This window comes from Lineus longissimus, chromosome 11 (genome assembly GCF_910592395.1).
Source record: "Lineus longissimus chromosome 11, tnLinLong1.2, whole genome shotgun sequence".
Lineage (NCBI taxonomy): Eukaryota > Metazoa > Nemertea > Pilidiophora > Heteronemertea > Lineidae > Lineus > Lineus longissimus.
The window spans coordinates 1,304,114-1,325,356 of NC_088318.1; the positions used below are offsets into that span (position 1 = coordinate 1,304,114).

The following is a 21,243-nucleotide window of genomic DNA, read 5'->3' on the forward strand; positions in this document are numbered from 1 at the left end:
AACACGTCACTAGAATATTCCTTGTCTGATATTATCTTGAAACTACCCAGCAGTTAATTAAAATCAATAGCAGCCCACAGTGACTTCCATCAAAATACAACATTCAGCATCAATCTCTTTCCACTTTCATTCACTGCCGTCACATCATGAATCCACCCAAGCAAGCCCACCATGTCCCCTAAGTACCCCACACACGCCTGCTAGCAGTTATCTGACGTAGCACAATTTAAATCTCGTACTAACCGGATATTGAAAAATCTGGCTTCGTTTGACAAGAGGCACGACTTCCTCTGCAGTGCGGGTTGAGGACTTTCATCGCGCGAACGAACAGTCGCATAATTATTGTTGAATGATATGGAAGGAGTCACGAGAGCGGGCCATGTTTTTATATTCCATTTCTATGACGTACTTGACTAAGCTAACATAACCAGTCGATTTCCTTGGCGTGAATTCTGAAAGGCAATAATATGACGTGCTCTTGCCACAACGGCCACAAGTTGGAAACAAGGAGACCAACTGACATTCTATGCTTACAAAGCCTTTTAATGAACTTGACAGTGGCCTTTTTCAAAACTGCAATGGAAAATGTCACTTGACAACTTGAAACATATTCCCTCATTTTCAATTGAGAATTTCGCTATCACATGCGAAATACAACAGTAATACAACAAGGAGACCAGTATAAACGGGTTATTTAGAATCTCAATCAACTGAGTAAATTCGCCCGAGTAATAAATTGATAGTTATTGTCTCCGGGGAGCTGTAAACAAACATGGCAGCCATGCAGTTCAAAAGGATGTGTCTCGACAGCGATCGGGCTCCATTAGCCTGATAGACTAGAGGGGAAATGGATGAAATGAACCAGTCGCGTCACTGATGGAGCAGCCGCAGGACACACTCTTGTGGTCAGCACAAATAGATTATCAGACCGGATGGCTTTTAATTCTACCATAGATGATCTCGTGGTTTTTTAGCAGTTGTTCCGCAAGTTGCCATTCAACACATGTTCCTGATCAAAGCAATTAAGAGTCTTTAACTTCAGAAGATAATGCAGAAAGAACAAAGGGATTTGAACCAACAGCCATTGGAATAGAAGTCTGCCACGTCAACCACTACGCAAATGCAGTCTTAGTTACATCATTCAAGCAAGTGGCAAGATCAGTTTGCCACCAAACTTATTCCAATCGTACTGCCCCAACAGAGACTTGACAGATTGGCCACTTAAAATGAATTCAACCTCTTAAACATCACCAGTATTGCCAATGGCAGGATAGGTCCCCCCTCCAATCACAATCCAGCTACATTGCCTTCCACAGACATGACAGATTGCCTTCGAAGCAATCATTCACGGAGCGTGCAATCAATCATATGTTTTGAGAAGAAATGTCCAAGACTCGGAGACATTGTGTGTTTATTCAATCTTATTTTCTGACATCAACCATAGCAGGAGAGCAAGATGCCTTGCGAGTCATACACAGCCATTTAAACTCATTGTGTCGTGTGTTCTCTCAATTTATAAGAATCCCGATAAGGAACAATTGGTGTCTTTTCCTGAAAGGTCAGATGATCAAGCTTGGCCCTGCCTTTAGGTGAACAGAAACCTTTAGCTAAATCTCTCATAGCATTCCCGACAAGAAGTCTGTCTTCCCTCGGCCTGAACCCACATGACATTCAAGTCATTGGTGATGACAACAGAGCAATTTCTCTGCCGTCAAAGGAGACCCAGCTACTCTTTATTGTGGCATTCCAATTCTTATTTCTTGTACTATTTCTATTGGTTTCTATCGATTGTCAATAGAATGACAAAGGGCAAGCCAGCTGCTCATGGCGTCCCTCCTCTGCAGAGATCTTTGGATCACTTTTAAAACACACTCACTTGTCTTGACTGTATTTTAGGATTGATACCTACAAACTAGGGGGTGAATACTGAGTAGCGCAGTGGAAGAGAGTCGGCCTCATGATCAGGAGGTCGTGGGTTCGACTCCCGGCCGAGTCACTCCTTGGTTCCCCAACTGGTCAAGTTCAAGTGAGCGCCTTCTGGTTGCTCCTTGAAACCCCTGATTGATTTCTTTGGAGACCGGGTTATAATGTGATATCCCACAGCGCTTTAACAGTTCCGTTACTGAGGAGCGCTATATAAATGCGTCACATTATTATTATTATCATTACACTGGCCTCATCTCAACTTTGTCCTAACTTGGGGACGGTGAGCATGGAAGGAAATGGTTGTAGCACTGGCCACCTGTTGGCAAGTTTTAACTCCATAAGACATTTCACCTTCCCGCTGACAACCAAGGATACTGATCCACCATCATCTCCTTGATAGTCGAGTTCACCTCATTGTCATTCAGAGAGCGTAGCCCTGTAATAGAATTGCTTTTTTCTCTCATTCTCAATCCGAGCACACAATACTCCAATTAAAATTGATGAAATCCTCGTAATTTATCCGCCTTGTCGCACGAAGATGAAAGAACTCGAAAATTTGCTAAGGAGTCTTCCCCGCTTTAAGTAGACAGGGACGCACAACATCAAATGCTCTTTCTTAAGTGATTTGCATTACTTGGTTTTTGTTGCTATGGTAACCTTTTTTCTCTGCTGCTTACAGCGGGTATCATGTGCATAACGAAGTAAACAGCAATTGACGATGTTATCATTCCTATCACCGCTTGTGACCGACCGGGATAAGACACCAATGCACGTATCTATTAATTTCGGCTGGATGACCCTTGTTGATGATTGAGCGATATTTGCCACAATCTCGGCTCTCAAGTCGCAATGTCAATACACTCACACCAGTATATTACTGTGATGGCTTCCCTTAAACTGGTCATGTTTGTTTAGACTTGGTTAGGGACAGTATTCATAAGTCATTACCAGGTATTGACAGCTTCAATGACACACTGCTGATTTTAAGATGTGTTGGTCTCTCAATCTGAATCTGGCTCCCGATATTACTTGATAGTATCAAGCCACATCTTGATCCTGACACAGCCTGGCATGTAACTCAACTCAAAGACTACCACTTCTGAACAGCCTCTTCCTACTCCGAGCCAGAACCTAAGAGGTACCAGTTAATTTCACAGACCATAAGTTTTCATCAACCGAACAGTTACTGCCGCCATTCATTTCAAACACCGATGAAACGCGATTGGATATTCAACAACGTCAACACGTTTTATGACACCTCCAATCCGCAAAGAATAAAACATTTCATCAGACACACTTCAATAACCTTCTCATTTCATTTCATTCCAAATTTAGGGAAAGTGCCGACTTTGAGAATATTTGCCGTTTCCATGGTTACCGGACATTTCCCGTTCTTTGCAAGCAGGAAATTGTTATGGGATCTGTTTCCTTCGCTGGAAGTGCGCCGCTAATTTCCCTCGCATGATGAGATTACAAGATGGCGTTATGAAAACACGCCCGGCTAACGTTCATACCTGCTTCATTGATCGTTGAGGTGATATTGACGCATTGATCAACACCGCGATTGCCATTTTTCCTCCGACTGACGTATTTTGAAACCTGGAGGTTTCCTTCATTCAAAGTTTGATAATACGATGAAGTTCTCACATCTTTCGTGGTAACAGCGGGATGAAGTAATCCTACCCCTATTGATGCTGTATTTTTTACATTGAGGAAAGGTTGGTGGTATCAGAGTACAGGGTGATGTCATGTCAGGCAAGTCTTGGCCATGAAAAACTACAGCTCATCACATTGCTTTTGGTCGTAGGCAAGTCACTTAACCAGAGAATCAGAGAAGGTGATTCTATCAACTACCTTGCAAATGTATTTGGAAGTTGAAATATGACCACAACGGCAAAATTCTCACCACACATAAGTTACTCTTGTCTTACTCATTGAGCTGTGGATTAGTAGGTTCCCACATTGTCTTCTTCGTACATGTGTATGTGACCTTGGACAAGTCACTTAATTTCAATCAAAACACCCTTCAATTACCAATTGAAACAGAGACATAGTATATTTTACAACAGATGAAGTCTATATTAGATAGTTCAAAGGCTGCTAAAATTCAGTTTTTTCATGTTGTTGAGCTTACTTGAAAGGCAGTACCCGATACCGGTATACGACATCCGACACGCCTCTCTTCAAAGGTTCACTCTAATAGATAATCCGTTTATGAATCACACATTATATAAACGAGCCTTTTATCTACTTATTTAATGGCCTTGTTGCTCACTCTGACAAGTTCGTCAGGATTTCAAATTTCTGTTTTTGTCAAATTAGATTCTGATATGCTGGATGCTATTTTAATGAACGCAATTTAAGCCCACGGGTACAGAGAGATAGAGCAGCAACGTCTAACCAAATAAAAATGTTTTGATTGAAGTTCTAAATCGAGCACTTTCAGCGAACAAGACTATAGATAATAGCAGTGACAGTAAAGGCAATGCACCTGCAACATTACAAAGCATTTTAAAGCCAGTTGAAGGGGTTAGCCTCTATCCACAGCTAAGAGACTAGTATGACGCAGATTTGAACTGGTTATTTCTAATCAAATGCTCTGGCCCAACAACTGGCGACTCCGCGTATTGCAGTCTCGTGTGGCTACATATGAGTGAAATATTAGAGTGTCCAGAGATAAAATCAGCTGGCATGAAAGTTTGGCTAAAACTGCCAAGAAAAAGAGGTTGAAAATCAGATAGTCTTGACGGTCCAGCAGGTTTGGGAACTAATTCAAACAAAGCCAGTTGGTATTTCTTCTGAAGGAACTCCATATTTAGCCAATGCCAAGCAATGAGTAATGATCTTTCGGTGAATCAGTGAGGATAGTGGTCCAATGAAGCATCGCACCAATCCACAAAGTGTCAATGCTTAGAGCACAACTGTCATAATCCGAGTACAAGAAGCGTGCCTAATGAAACGCAAATGTCAATCTCGCCAAGATGGCACCAACAATCATCAAAGACCCAATTCAAAAACCACCCAGCGCTCAGCGGCATCAAACAATTACGTGAATCATCTTCCTCAACATCACCACAGATCATCTCACGTTAAACTGACCAGAATCTTGGATGTAATCTCCCGTTGAAGATGTAGGAAATACACACCTTGTTGAGCAAAACAAGGGTGGAGTGGACTCATTGATCATGTCAAGTTTAACTGATCCAGATCTTGAGTGTTTAGATGTACAAGAATGCATACAATATTCAGCCAATTAGGGGGGTTGGCCTAACATCACACAAAGCTAGCGCCAGACAAACTTGAGTTGAGAGTGCTGTACATTTACTGTACTATACTGTGCTGATGCATTGGCGTATGCTGTCAATATAGCATGGGACAGAGTCGATAACTTGACAATATAGGCAAGGAGCTCCGAGGGAGACATCACCAATTATCAGGAAAACACTTCGACGATTCTTATAAAACCGTGGGGGATTCTCTGGAAAAACCGCTCAAAGGGTCTAGGTGATAAGGTTGAGCAGGAGAGGCATTGGCACTTTGTCGACGTCTTGTTGTATTGAGTTCAGCCCGACGACAGGCTTACTAAACACTTGGACCACAGGGATGGCGTAGAGTTCCAATGGAGTAAGCTGGTACTCATGTTTGCCGCAGAGAAAAACGTCAGAAAAGAGCTTTACAATACAGAGCAAGAGTTGCTCGATTAGAATCCATGGTTTTATACTAAAGATGAAACAATCATGCCCATTTATTGGCATTGCACATCAACTCTTAAACCTCCACCTGGAGAGATTCCCAATGCAACACCAATAAGTCAACATGCGATCAATAGGCCTACAGCCCCAGATTCACCGGTCTGCTTCTATCGTCTCATACAAACAAGTGGACCTCATAACCACCTGTTGCAGCATAAACAGTAGCAACAATAAAACCATTGAGGAGACTGTCATCGGTTTCAACACACTTTTCAATCAATCAAACCTATCAAGTCTGAAAACAACATATGTTTTTGTAATGAATTGAAACTGGAAACTGTCTGGAGATCGAATGCCGTCTGCCTACGATGATTTTGATATTCAGCTCCAGGGCACTGAGTAGATGTAGAACATTCTATTATCTTGGACGTCATGGCACATCTTGATCGGTTCCACCAATTTCTACACCTCCATTTATCCCCACGACATATCACCCAGCCTCTTCCGTCATTGGCAACATCATCGCTCTTAAATCATGGGCGCAAATAGCATGAATCTTTGTGGTCTGCAAAGCCAGACCATGCAAACTGTTGTATGATTTTCAAATATCTCGAGCAATGAATGTAAACACAGATCAGTCAGAAGGGCATTAGGACAAAACTTGTCGTAAATAACCATTATCGTGGCAATACACACAAGCAATCATTTATAATCATCTCAAACGGAGTAATCGACACTGACCTGTGACCTCAACCACAAGGAGCGTCACAATCAAACTACCACACAATCATCAACAAACTTGTACATCAAATGTTTTATACGCTGTTGTTGACAAGACTTTTTTATTCTATGACGACGGGACCCAGCGATGACCTGTAAACTATCACTGAGTCATATCGGTATCGAACAGGGACATGTCCATTCCTGTCCTGCCCCTCCCCTCACCATTTCTGACCGATCTAAAAGATAGTCACAGGTGTCTCCCCGTCATTTTGCGTCCTACAAAAACATCACTGTGTCATCCATTGCTCTTACTTTCGTGGTGTCACTGACAACATTTTTTCAATGTAGCACTATTGATATTGATGATTGCGTTGTTACTTCACAAATAAATAATTCAGAAGTGATACTCTAATGATAACACAAGTTAATTTTTGATACACTCCACCTATATCGATCATCGATCTCCTCATACAAAATCGATAATCAAAATCTATTCAGCTGAGTTGGAATCATCAATGCAGAGATCAAAAGGTTTGTGACAGAAACAACTAGAGCAATGACTGGTACCAAAATACCAGTACTGTGAAACCTACTGGTGCTATCTCACTCTCCAACAACAGTGACTGCCCGATCGAAAAGGATTGAAAAGGCAACTGATAGTTTCATATTGAAAGCCATCAGCAATTTGGGCAGAAATACATCTCATCTTATCTTCAGGAACAAGGCAACCACACCATTCCACAACACCATAACATAAGCGGCGATCGATTCGAAATCACAGAACGGACCTACCTTGCATGGAGTACATCGCCTGGAGGTTGTACGGATTGAGGAAGAAGCCGGTATTCATATTGAAACCATTGAGAGCCATAGTTTATCGTGCGCCAAACGTTCAACGCTCAACAACAAAACGTCATACATACATATATAATGCGACGGCAGTCACTGGCGGCAATTGATAATATGTTTGTAGTCGTCGACAATCTAATAATAAACATTAGCATCCACGAGAAATTCGGGAATGTGAATCAACATCCTTGGAATCGTAATGATCTAAACAAACTCTGATGTCGACTTATCGCGATCTAAAACACTTTCTTGGCGGTGAAATATCGGCGTTCTAATAGATCGTGGCAATCATGTATAACACAGGTCTTCAGGTGGTGATGTCGTATTTACTCATTCGTTTACTGATCAATATCAACCTCGCACCCCTCGTTGTGAGGAATGGGCTCAGCCGGCAGCAGTGCAATCTCATAAAGTGACATGCATCTGGCGCCGACCCAAGGGATAGCAGGCTAATCCTGGTAGTAAACCTAATCACATATTACAATGTAGTGATCTATCATGGAAAAAGGAATAAATCGTATCCAATATTCCAAGGTTGGAGAGAGCCTTTTAGGTACGGTGACATCATATGACATTGAATAGGTGACCGGTGATTGTCGTATGGCCTCGATGGGAACATTCCGTTGATTATCGTTGATCTTATCGTCAATGAAAACTTGACAGTTTTTTACCCGTTTATTCTAACACTTATTCCTATTAACAGTGGGAGTTTGAGACAATGAAGTTCAAAGTCACATTGAAGATTTATACTGTGAAGGGGCTGGTCTAAACTTAGTACCAATTAAAAAGTGCACTAATGCCAAACTTGTGACACTTATCATATGCCTTTTATCACTCCTTATAAGGTACTGCAACATAAGAAAGGCCTAGCGCAGTTGAGAGGTTGTCCTTCCATGAAAGACACCACTGATTTCCATGGTGATAGCAGATAAACGTGAGGATATGCCCCCGGAATGGTTCAAATGGCTGTTTTTATGTTTATAGCTTATGTTTTTAACAATAGCTAATAGTCCTTTCGATAACAGAACACCTCTCCACTGCAGATAAACAGGCTGCCTCAATGAGATACTCGGCACTGCACCCAGAAGTGTTACGTGAGGCTGTGTAATAGTGGCTTGGGTGGGGCTGGTCTCTGAAGGGTCATTAAAGTCAGTCATTACGATGAACATCAGGGCGTCGCACAATCATAAATTATGTATAAATCATGTTTCAAGCTAAGAATTATTATGTTTTATGAGCTGAATGGATTTCTTTGGGTAAGACTGGTTTTATTGGGAGAAGAATTGCAATAACCAGGAACTAGGATGTCGAGGCAGCTATCCCCTTTCCCGCTCCCGCGTAAGGGACAACGGCAGGGTCCTGGCCCTCTGCTATTATCTTATGTTTGTAATTGATTTGATCAGTGACACTTACTTCAAAGTTATTGTGCCCCTACGGCTGTTCTATACAATGAAAGTAGGCCTATGGTACCCTTTACAACCTGTACTGCAAACTGTACCCAACTGTAGTTATCAATTGACCCCAGGTGATTACAAAGGAAGCCAGCATCTCGGCTTAACCACGAGATGGAATCCACATCACGTACGCCAGATCACGGGCATAATCCACAAACAATCCACAGCTTATCACCATAGTACCAGCCAAGGTGGCTGACATGTCGTTATTTCACGCTCAATCTAACTGCCATTATTCGCGTTATTGAATTTTCATGAGATAGCGTACCTTCGAGATTGATGCTGAATCGGAGGAAATATACGTGGAAAGAAAATGACAAACAAGCAGACTGAATGAGAAATACTGAAAGGCAAAAGCACCATGATATACTGATTGTTCATTGTTGTAAATAGACTATAGTTTAAGTGATCACTTTTACAAGAATTTGTCAAAATATTGGGTGATATGAATAAAGACTAGCAAATGCTTTTATCTAAATCTCCATGTACATTTACACTAGGCCTTTCTGTACAAAACCGGAGTAAAAGCATTTGCTAGTCTTTATTCATATCACCCATGGTGTACATTTGGTGATGTAACCTAAAGCTGCCTTATAAAACAGAGGAACTCTGGCACAATAACAGTTTTTGGCTTATTTCTGTGCCTATGTTGTGTGAGGAATACATGTACATTTCTAGCGACAATAGACCAGCCCGATCCTTTGTGACTCGTGAAATTGAGGGGTGAAAGGTTAATACGCTGGTCGAGTGATGAATCCCACGCCACCCAGAAATGAACACTGACACGCCATCATCCCTCATTGTAGGCAATCCCGTAAGACACCTAGCCAATCGATCAAACTGCGCTGGGAGTCCACCGATTACACCTCTGTATCAGACGCAGATCCATCAAATTAAGCCGATCATAGAATCCATCTTACAATGTACATACAAGTACACAAGGCAATGTTCAGTTCATTCAATTGTAACCAATTCAATTGGGAAAGTCACTTACTTTAATTGCCACATATAAACACTAAGATTGATACCTTTACCTGGGCACATAGTGGGTTGGTGATGTTCTCCTTGACCCTTGTCAGACCATATCAGACACCTAGTTATGAGGCAATATCCCAATTGGTGTCCAAACATAGTACTCGAAACTGACAGGGCCAGACTCATCAGCATCATACTCTGTAACAGCCTTTGATTGAGCAAGTTAGCTTGTGTAACAACCAGCTGATGACTGGCGCCCAATGCCTGTCACACAGCCAAATCATCAAACACTTCCGCGATAATGTATGTGGTATCGATCGCTATATCAAGAAATATTTTCCTAATCTGCCGATAGAACTCTGGGCGGTGGTACTTGACCTTCCTGCGGTGGCTTGTGTCAATAACCAATCATGGCTGATGAGAGAAGCCAGGGCGCCGTATTAGGATGATTGACTCATGTTTACAATTGGTAGGAGAAGACATTGTCATACTACATTCATGACAGTATTCTGAGTGGCATCTGTAAAGATGCTTTAACAAGTCTGAGATGCTGCCACAAGTGGCAAGAACAGCCAATGTTACAATCTTGTGACGTACTCAAGAAAGCCCTTTCACTGCCAATCTCTGTTGGTGGTATGCTGGTGCTAATCACGTCAACTTTGTCCTTAACAAACAGGCATATTATACCTAAAATTTCAGACAAATAACAAGCAAAAATGTTGTTAACCACTTTCACCACTCCCCTTCATTATTCTGCAGCTCCTCACAAATAGATCGTGTAGGCCCTAATGAGTATTGCTAATGATGATGAATGCATTTTATTGACTTCACAGCTAAATTGAAGTCATGAATTATAAATGTGTGCAGAGCATAAAAGCCATTGACGGCACTGTTGGGAGACAGACAGGACTGAAGCATGCTCTGTCTTGTCTGCCACACTCTCTGTCAAGTGACAATGCGATGTTCTTCTGCTGTGCTCCTGTTACGAAGACCGGACACAACAACGACGAAAATCATCAAGTTCTGAGATATGACAAAGCAAGTGTTGCGTGGGGGGGGGGGGGGGGGGGGGGGTGAAGGGACACCAGAGTTCAAGTCTTCACAGCGTCCAGTCCAATCCCTGCCACAACATCAAGCAGTGATTTTGCAATCTTTAAAGCCTTGTGTGTCAAGAGGAGTGCCCATGAGCGGATGTGATTATGACACCAACAGCAGAAGTGGGCAGGTGTTGGAACACACTGTCCACCACAGCTTCTGCCAAGGGACCAACTGCCACCTGGCTTCTGACACAGGAACTAAAGAAATGACATGAAAGGCAGTGACACCTGTACACAGATAACAGAACTACAACTTGTTAATGATGCTACTGAACTTCTAAAGTCGGCTGGAGGTCTTTTAAATGCAATCATGGTGTTGGCAAGTGTGTGTGGGGGGAGGGGGGGGGGGGAAATCATCAAAACAGCTTTACTATGAGTCACTCACAACCTAAAATAAGCAATCAACATAAAACATCCTTATAATACCCGCAGTATTCATTTCAATACAGAAAAAAATGCATCAATATATTCAAGCGTCCTCAAACCAGATGGTAAACCTATTTTCCATGCACAGCTGCTGCGATCAATGGCAAGTATATGTACGATAGGGATCGTTTTAATGGACAGCAAGCCCCGCTAGGATCCCACAGCACTGATGACTACTGGTGACTTTCATGAGCAGTGTTCACGGCAGAATTCAACTTGAAGGACAATTTTTTTGAAATGAATTTTTTCAATGAATACTGATTACGAACTCAAAAACGTTTTACCCAAAAAATCCTCACAAGAATTTGAGGAGCACATGTCCCCCCCCCCCCCCCCCCCCCAGGAAACCCTGATGAGATTTCCCAACTTCAATCTAATAGGACAGATTATTGAAGACTGTTCTAGTTCACTCATTTGAGGAGCACATGTCCCCCCCCCCCCCCCCAAGGAAACCCTGATGAGATTTCCCAACTTCAATCTAATAGGACAGATTATTGAAGACAGTTCTAGTTCACTCGTTCCTTCATCATTTCATTCAACCGTTGACTATTTACAGGCACACTTGACGTACACAGGAGGTTTTTCTTTTTTCATGACAACAGATGGTGCAAGATATTCGAGCCATGCACTTTGCACACTTCTCTTGGCAAAATGATGAACACCTGAAACGGAAGCCACGTGAGTAAGAGACGATCATCCTACCTGGTGATTCCTCTTTATCCTGACGATGGCGACTCTTGGTCAGCGCCTTCTGGTGGTCACTGTCGATGACAATAACATCGGAGTCAACAGCGCCATCTCGAGGCGGAATGGAATGTTTGACCTTCTCCTTGCCGTTGGAATTCTCATTCTGAAACAAAAATAAAATTGAATTCTCTGTCAGTTTATGCCATTCAAAGTATGGTCAGTGACAAGTCTATTCTAATCTTCGGATAGCTACTTGAAAGTTAAATATCTGAAAGAAAAGCTGAAGACTGTCAATGCAAAAGTCGTGTTTTCACCAAAACAGTGTTTGGGACTCTGTGGCACTTTATTACTGTAAAACTGGTGCATCTGAAATGCGCAATTAGAAAAGATCAAAAAATTATTTGATGAGCAAATACGACTTTGAAGCATGGAAACCGATCCTTCTTGAATCTGCTGTGGCCCTAAGGTGGCGCTGGTTTAAAAACGCCGGCCTGACACACAAAACACTCATGGAAGACAAGGCTCTGCCAGTGCCAATGCGAGGAATCGACAAGATTTGATAACATCCTTCCACCAGCCTATACCTGAGCTTCTAGTATATTTTTCTTCAATAACATCAGCTAGCAACGACATTTGACATTTGGCAGAGCATCTTGTGAGTCTCTTCCCACACATACTAATGGGATTAAGTAATTGATGCCGATTTCCTTATCGCTCGCCCGAGACTTTGTATGGCGACTTTGTATGGCGGAACGCTCCATTGAGAACGGATGCATGTGTGCATGTGACCCACTCCAAGGGCAGGTAGTGTATTGCACAGGTGGCTAACATCTATCTTGGAGATACCCCGCATCCCCCTTACCAACATAACCCTCCCCTCAGCGGATATCAGTACACTCACTGGGTCTACGGTATAAGATGCCTTGATGGGCAGTTCCGCCTAAGAACGAACACTACAAAAGAAGGTGTGCCTTTTTTTAATATTTGTCGATAACCAAGAGAGGCGCCCTCCTCTGGAAAGGTCAGAGACCCCCTGGAAATAATTATTTTAAATGTCACCATGTTTGATACTATGCTATTGCTAAAAGTTGCCCAGCTCCCCGAGGCGAAGCATGACATTATCACCTATGAAAAGTACCAGGCCTCAAGTATCGTGTTAGAGGTTAGGAGAGGCGATTGCTGATCGTAGGAGAGCCAAAGATCTCCAAGCACTCCTTGAAAACTCCAATGACCAAGACTCACTATGAATGTTGTGACTTGCCCCCGTCCCGCCTCTTAACAAGAACCCAATGACCAATAATTTCAGCCCTCGGACGCCTGTAAAATGAACAAAAATGTCCAAAATTTTATGAGGGGAGTGTGCCAACCCCCCTCATTTCCACATCATGAAGGTCTCCCTGGGTTTTGCTGTGTCGCCCTTTCCAATATATCTGGATCTGCCACTGTTCACCACATATATGTTTGTCCTATATATAGGACAAACAATATGCATCATGTATAGTGAAGAGTTTGAACACAAAGCACAGGAAGTCTGAGTCGAGTAGTTGGAGTAGCTGCCGGCAGAAACACCTACACTGTGCTCATGTTATAGACTTTGGATCATCCTCGAGTCCTGCATGTCTATGGCAACGTTAGAGAGGCATCTCCGTTAACTGCCTTAAATCCTGACCACTTTACATCTCATCAACACTGACTGCCTTAATAAGTTAATATGATGAAATATTAGTGAAATATTGGCTTATTGCAAAGCGTAGCATCAGCTGACTAAACAAGAGAGAACAAACAGTCCTATCAGCTGCATCCCGGGCAAACATGGAGAGAATTTTGATTTTGAACATTTCAATTTTTCTATTTAACTTTTTTGCACCAATTTTTACAAAACTACAACAAGAGCTTATTTGGAACTGCTGTTCAATCGTGACTCAAGAAGCAACAAGTTATTGGCATCCTGAACCTTGCCATCACAATACCCAAGTCAACATACCTCAACGCCCAAACTCAATAATGGAGAAAAACCCCTCTTCAAGTCACACAAACACTTGAATTCAAAACCGTCCAATCCTCGAATGAATAAAACCTCTCACAAACACTTGAAGTTTACTTTTCCTGGACAAGTCTGAGTCGCCCTGTAAACCACCATAGTCACATTCAAGAAGAGGCACTTTCAAGCATCCGGAGCTTGTAAAAGTACTCGAGAACTTCCTACAAATCGTTGGCTGCTTCTACTCAGAATACAGTGTTAGAGTATCATTTCCAGATGATCATAAACATATTCGATATAGATTCAAAATCAATCTGCTGCAAACAATTAGGTTTGAGTATAAAGGTGATCTTGTTCAATGGATGATGGTAAATGCTATTGGACCTTTTCGTTAGCGCATAACACTTCGTACCTTGTGAAACAAAAGTCGTTATTCATTCGAATATTTCTTCATTTTAAGACAAAACATCTTGCCAGTGAAACCATGCAACTTTAAAGGTTTTTCTTAAGGTCAGAATTTTTTCAGGAATGTCACCGACAACCTTCTGTTTCTCAAGGGACAAGTTCTACGGCCAATGACCACCTCAAAATCAAAATGGCAACACTTCTGCAAACATTAGATCATCATCAACAAAAACACTTGGCACTTCACACAATGACTGGGCGGTTAATTGCCAAACTGTCATCACAGCGCCAACTTATCAGAAGAACGAATCAATGCATTATGACCTTGACCTTCTTGGCGGGGTAAGTGGTTCCTCTTCAAAATGAGTGGTGCCACAGACAATCAATAATCGTAGAACCAGGACCATGTGCATAAGCGCAATTGGTAGTCATCAACATTCTATATGTCCCAAGTCTGGTTCATGGGTCATGATTAAAGCTGTATGTTAAAATAGAATAGAATAGAATAGATAACCACATGGGTTATCAGGGTTCTCCACTAGCCTGAATGGTCTGGCGGGTCCCCTGACCATTAAGGGGGTCGCCGCCTCACCATGAGCCGCATGAGGGGGGGGGCTGCCTGTCCAACAAAAAAATTTTTTTTTTTGTTGAAATTATTCTTTATGACCAAGAAACACGTCTAGTACACTTCCCTTAGCTCCACTATGCCTCTAAAGACATGAAAAATGCTTTAAAAGTTCATAAAAGTCAAGAAATGTAACTAAAAAAGAACTCTGAAGAATAATGTTGATTGAGGATTGAGGATTGAGGACACACAATTTACCAAAACATGCTCGCGCATTTCTGCCGTTAGTGAGTGCACAAAAGTGTCTGACTGGCATGGCCTATGTGACCCAAAATCAAATGGCGATATCCAACCAAAGGTAAATACATCCACACAATTTGTTCAATGCCATGTGGGGTGAACTGATCCATGAATCAATTCTATCATCGGTTTTCTCTGTGATGTATTCTTTACGCCATTGAACCGACTGAATATCACCCACCCACCCAGCAAGAGACCTCACAATCCCACAAACGAAGAATACATTCAAGAATTTGAAATTACCTTCCGTGTCATTTTTTACTGATATATGACATTTGATGAAAGCTGACTGAATGACAAAGGTGTATTGGGAATAAGCGTCTATTTTTAGCCAGCAATGGCATAATAAGGACAAGATTCATAGACACTTTTTATAATTTTCTAAGATCTTTTGTGATGGAATTGGAACATACATGCAAAACTAAAAGGCACGCAACAACAACAAGCAACGTTTAATACCTGAATAATGTTGGTTAAAAATACTTGTATGTACATGTTTGTGATGAAGCCAATAAAGAAGACAAAAAAGAATTTGAAATCAAAATAGAGAGCAAAAGGAAAGCTATGTAAACCCCATCTAACTCTGGCCTAAGATGATTGTGAGAAGATATAATTGCTGTACATGACCTTCATGACGTCACGCCCTGTACGACGTTAAATTGCAACAATGCACTACGCATTATGATGTCAAAACGTCAAGCATGCACTGTCCTCCTGGTTGGAAGACATATTTTCGCAAGCCATTTCCAGAAGCTCTGGAATCCAAACCCGACAAGATCGGCATGATGGAACATGCTGAAAATCTTTTGGACCAAAGAATTTAAGCAGAGTTATTGGACAATCTAAAGCAAATGTATGTGAGTTTAGAAAACACATTCTTCCAACCAGCGCATGCCAAGAGGAGCTTGACAGCGTTCCTAGAGATGGCATCGTGAAACTCCTGTACACTAACCTGAAGATGTTCCTGGATGAGTGTGTGGACATGTTGATTCCCCATGATGTCCACACAGTGGCCCCTTCTCGAACAGTTAGATCATAACCAGTTATAAAGAACCTGACACTAATTGACAATGATCATCCAATGTATATAATCCATTGATTGTCACAATCACTTAAAAGTTGTCACTCTGATAGGAAGACTTCCAGGGTTCGAGATGTATCACCACTGTACGTAGATCATCAGACACACTTCCGATGACACTCGATGTGAAATAAAGTTCATCAGTCTACGAATCAAATGGTTTATGTTACGATAGTATTGGTCATCAAGCACAAGCACAGTCACTGCAGTAAACACATCTAGCAGACGCCGTCAGCATGAACAAATATGAACACGATTTGCACGAACTTTCAATTGAAACTGCTTTCACTCCCTAACGGCACTTCGATCCAGATGATAACTGTGTACTCGGCAGAGAGTTCAGACAATAGATCACAGCAGGTGAAAATTAAGTCTGACACGACCGCCAGGCATCAAATGAATGTACAGTGGATGCATAAGTCAACAAGTCTCTCCACACGAATCAACACTAACTTTACGACGAAACGTATCGCTGAATGCAGCAATCAAAAAGTGAAAATAGGAAGATAGAACTGTGATGTGGTGAGTATCGACGACATACTCTGTCCTGGTTATGGGATTAAGGTCGGATGAACTCGGGTCATTCACACTCGATGCGACCTTGACCTTCACGTGATAAACAACCTGCTGTTACCTCGAGTCATTGACTCCACCTACATTTGTATCACTGCTATTGATGCTGCAAACCTTTGAGGATGAAGGCCAAACACACCTCAGGGGTTGTTTATATTCATCTCTCATAAACCACCAAGTAGTATTTTTAGACAGGCGATCATTTTTTTGTCATATTCATAACCGTTCACGATTTCTTTGAATGTTTGTCATCAACAGATTTTGAAGTTGTGACTTTGATGTGTTGACAGAGGTTATGTAGGGCCTATTGATGCCAGCCAAGTCCTTGTAGGTGTTGGTGGTTGTGTATTACAGGAGGTGCTAAAATAGTTGTAAAGATCATGGCCCAGACTTTGCAATGATAGAGGCATAGGTTCGCTTCCTGGCCATTAGGCGTATCAGAAGATCAAGATGGAAGCAAAGCTGATGGCATGATATTTATAGTCTAGAAGTTGGGCTGTACGTTAGGATCGAGAAGTTGCCAGTAGGGCAGTGGCGAAGTAGTTTGAGGGCTCACAATGACAGAAGGTTGATGCTCTTGTAATGAATTACCTTAATACAAATTAAGAGTAGTTCAACTGCTGCCTTTTCTTGGGTGAACAGGCCACAGCATTGTCAAAATATAGAACATTACGGAGAACATTCTTCCTTCATTACATGCAGTTCTTCACCAGGGTGTACGAGACAATCAAATCATGCAAGCAAGCCTGTGCCGCTGCAGGTGTCCAGGATCTAGGGAACCTTTGCGGCCGTACAGCTGCAGTAGAGACATCTGTTGTCTACCAGAAATACCAACCATTGAGAACAATTGAACCTGTGGTTGTTATATGTTATCACAGATGGCAGCACTCAAGCTTGCAAACCTGGCAACCTGATCCAGGGCTGAATTGGCAATTTTCTCTGCTTTGCGTTACTCGGAAGTCTTGTGTCATTGATCTGATGATACACCAAGAACAAAGGAGGAGAGTCTCATAGTCATCACCACTGAATCAGGGGAAACATTTCTTGGCTCCAGGGCCATTTTTCAACATTGTCCTGGCATTTTTGTGCCCGACATGGCAATAGGTTGTCGGGGGTGGGGGGCAAATCTTCCTGAAACATTTGTAAACACTGCAGCAAACAAGGCACCTTTGGCAGGACAGTCTACAGTGTCAGTCAGAACCAAGAGAACACAGACAATCAGTGCCCCTTTCTTACTCAGTGGGTTGTGGTAAATTTGGACCACATCTCATTCCATTGGTTCCTGTTTGGTGAGTGACCTAAATGCTTTCCTAAGAACAAGTCAAACCTTGTTCAAACATCTTGCGGGCTGCTGCCAACAATAGGGTCTAGAATTTCACATACTTCCGTCACTAGACATGTCTCGGGACTGACAAATGCTGCCCTGAGTGAAATAGAAAGACCTCTTCACTAGAGATGTTCTCTGGAAGAGGTTGTACAACACTCCTAGTTTCAGATGGGTGGGTGGAACATCAAAAGGAAACCACATTCTCATTATCAATACAGCATCTCACAATAAGGGACCCTTCCATCAGCCTGGCAGAACGAGATCCGTTAGCCTCGCCCAGTACAATAGATAGCCGGTTGAGAATGCCAGGTGGTTGATCTCAAGACGCACTTCAACGTTGGTAGGTCAGGCCACGATATAAAGTGTGGAGTACCGCCCAAGAGAAAATGCAAACAAGCGATAAAAGACTTTGATGGCAGGTGGTATGTACAAATATATCTACACACAAAAGGTAAACACAGAATATGGGAGAAGAGGGGTGGACCTTGCCGTGATGGGGACATAGCTTGGCCAGGCTGAACGTTTTTTAACGCATTGTATTCAAAGGGGCCAATCTCTCGCTGCTATTCGGGGTCGAGTGGGGTAGAAACTTTAACGTTTCTTTTATGGCAGTCCACCACATTGTACATCACTGTTTAAGCGCTAGAAGGTGACATCTTGGTTGACCACTGTGATAAGTTGGGTGCAAAGGAAGGTACACATCAAGGTGATCCTGATGAATGTGCAACTGTTCCTTAGGCAGCTGGGCATAAGCGGACAAGATCAATCTGAAACCATTGTGGCTCACAGGACCCAAGGACATCATCATATTCATACCGCACTGTCGACTGCGGCATATGCCCTTACATCTCATGATTAATTTCCTAACGCACACAATTAAAACTATAGGAGCCAGATGGTACATGCAGCCATTAGAAATCAGTGCTTATCAAATTAGATTCATGAAATCAATACAGTGTGATATGGAGCAGTTAACATTCAAGGGTATGTTAATTCATGAACTCACATTCAATTCAGGCCAGTAAAGAGTGTTTCCACCAACTCATGTGAGCGCAGTTTCCCAAAACTCTTTTCCCCCTTTATGACAGTTTCAGCGCATCCAGTCACTGAGTCACGTTGTGTAGTGGCTTTGGCTTATACGATAGGCCTATCTTGTGGGGGACCAAGGGTGCCAGTCGGGTTCTTTATTTTCTAAAGGTGGCTGCAGTGTACAGGGTTGGAGAAGAATCACATATGTGACCTGCTCTACCAAAACTAGGCGCTTGTCGCATCTGAACTTGACAGGTTGATACGGACTTGTTGTTCATTTCCCTATTGTAGACCTTTTGTGAAATGTGACCAAATCAGTTTGTAATAGATTTCACAAAAGGTCTACAAAAGGGAAATGAACAACAAGTCCGTATCAACCTGTCAAGTTCAGATGCGACAAGCGCCTAGTTTTGGTAGAGCGAGTCACATATGTGTACCAGTACAAAACCCACATCTACATAGATTTTACTCAATGTAGTCCTACTAACCAGATGGTAGGACAAAGTGAGAAGATCGTCATGCCTGACATCTTGAAGCAATGTACATGCATGTACGTCAAGTGAAAAAAGAACCATTGATTGGTGAAAGAAGTCCCAAATGGCAGGCATGACTGATCAATGCCATCTTGAGTACAGATCAACACATTCACAAAGGTTGGAGCTAATTCATCAGCTCAATAAAACATCTGCATCAGCCAGCCATGTAGGCTGCAATTTATGTCACATCCCTCCATCCCGCTCCTATTGATCCTGTTACTTGCTACAACTTTCTATATGCAGTATTACATCCCAGCGATTACTGTATCGCTATTTCTTTGTAATTATCATAAGAGCCGAACAGCTGCGAGAGCAAACTAAAACGCTGAGACCTCTTTTTATTCATTTGCCTCTGTACGATAGATTTAGAGAAATAGGTCTTGTCTTGACGCTGAGAGTGTGTGTTAGTACATTGAGATGAGCAGAAAGTTGACCTTTTAGACATCTGAAAAACCTCATTAACCCTTGGACTGCCACAGTAAACTTGGCAACTTGAATTGAAAAGTCTAATCACTGGGTTGATATTGATCACAAGTGGCCATGATCGCAGATCGTAGTGATTACCACTCCAAATTCGCAGGCAGATTCAAAATCACTTGTTTGTTGGACATTGACAAGTGTAAGTCAACGACATGTATACTGGAGCGACTGTCTGGACTAGCTCCATTCGATTGTACACACTCAATATTCCATGCATACCGGCCCATTGGCACCGGCAGCACACCTCTCCAACCAACTCAAACACAAGGAAGAGTTCACAACTGGAGGGCACTTGTCACTCAAACAAATTACACAGTATATCGTGAATGAATAGTGTACGAGTACCTCCGCATTGTCTGCCAATGACAAATAAGTGCAGGGAGTAAGGGAACATACGAGGCAGGTGGGAACAGGCGGTCAATATATGAAGTGATCACTGTATATAACGCAGAGACTATGCAATTTGAAATATTTTGCATTTTTCAAACTTGGCCAAGCAGGTGTCTCTGTTGAACATGTTGAAAAGTGATCTTTTTTGTAAGTCCAGTAATTCAGGACAGGTACCCCTGGGCCCCCTATAAACCAATGGCAAAATGCAACAAAAATTTGACAAAAGGTCCAACAGATGAAGAACAAGAAGCCTCCAACATCTTCAGTCCAAACAAGCAGGGCAATATCCTCAGATACCCCAAGGCAAACATCAGGTTCGCACGCTCATCCCCTTGCATGAAGGCAGTCATTTCAGCAAGAAGGACCCAATATCTAGGAAACAAGTTACAAAATATAAGCTAGAACAAACTACCCACTGAGAATACACCTCACAAACATGGATAGCGAGAAAAAACATCATTGTATCGAACATCTTCTTTCCTTCACCGCCCAGCTACTGATTGTGAAGAGGAAAAAGTTGCGCACCTGTCTGCTGGTTTGTATATTTGTTACAATACAAGTAGGCCCGACCGGAGGTCTGCACAGGAGAGGTGAGATATCTACAACTGGAATCATTTACATCGACTAACATGGACTGGTTCCACAGGTGAATATGTGATTGCAGAGAAGGGAAAAACGCCCGAAAATAACACACAATGTAAAGGTCACAGTGACGATTCAGTGTCCACACAACGACTGATATGGACA

At 42.3% G+C, this 21,243-nt stretch overlaps 1 protein-coding gene across 4 annotated transcripts in view; it reads right to left on the reverse strand.

The window, feature by feature from the left end:
• Positions 1-21,243, reverse strand: part of LOC135496392 (genetic suppressor element 1-like) — a 66,706-nt gene that overhangs the window by 38,521 nt on the left and 6,942 nt on the right. For 2 of the 4 annotated variants that reach the window (XM_064785724.1, XM_064785723.1), the window contains exon 2: positions 11,845-11,992. In XM_064785724.1, the coding sequence (XP_064641794.1) occupies positions 11,845-11,992 (148 nt within the window). Of the gene's footprint in view, positions 1-7,133; positions 7,578-11,844; positions 11,993-16,032; positions 16,669-21,243 lie in introns of those variants that run through there. The other 2 variants (XM_064785725.1, XM_064785726.1) reach the window with 2 other exon arrangements.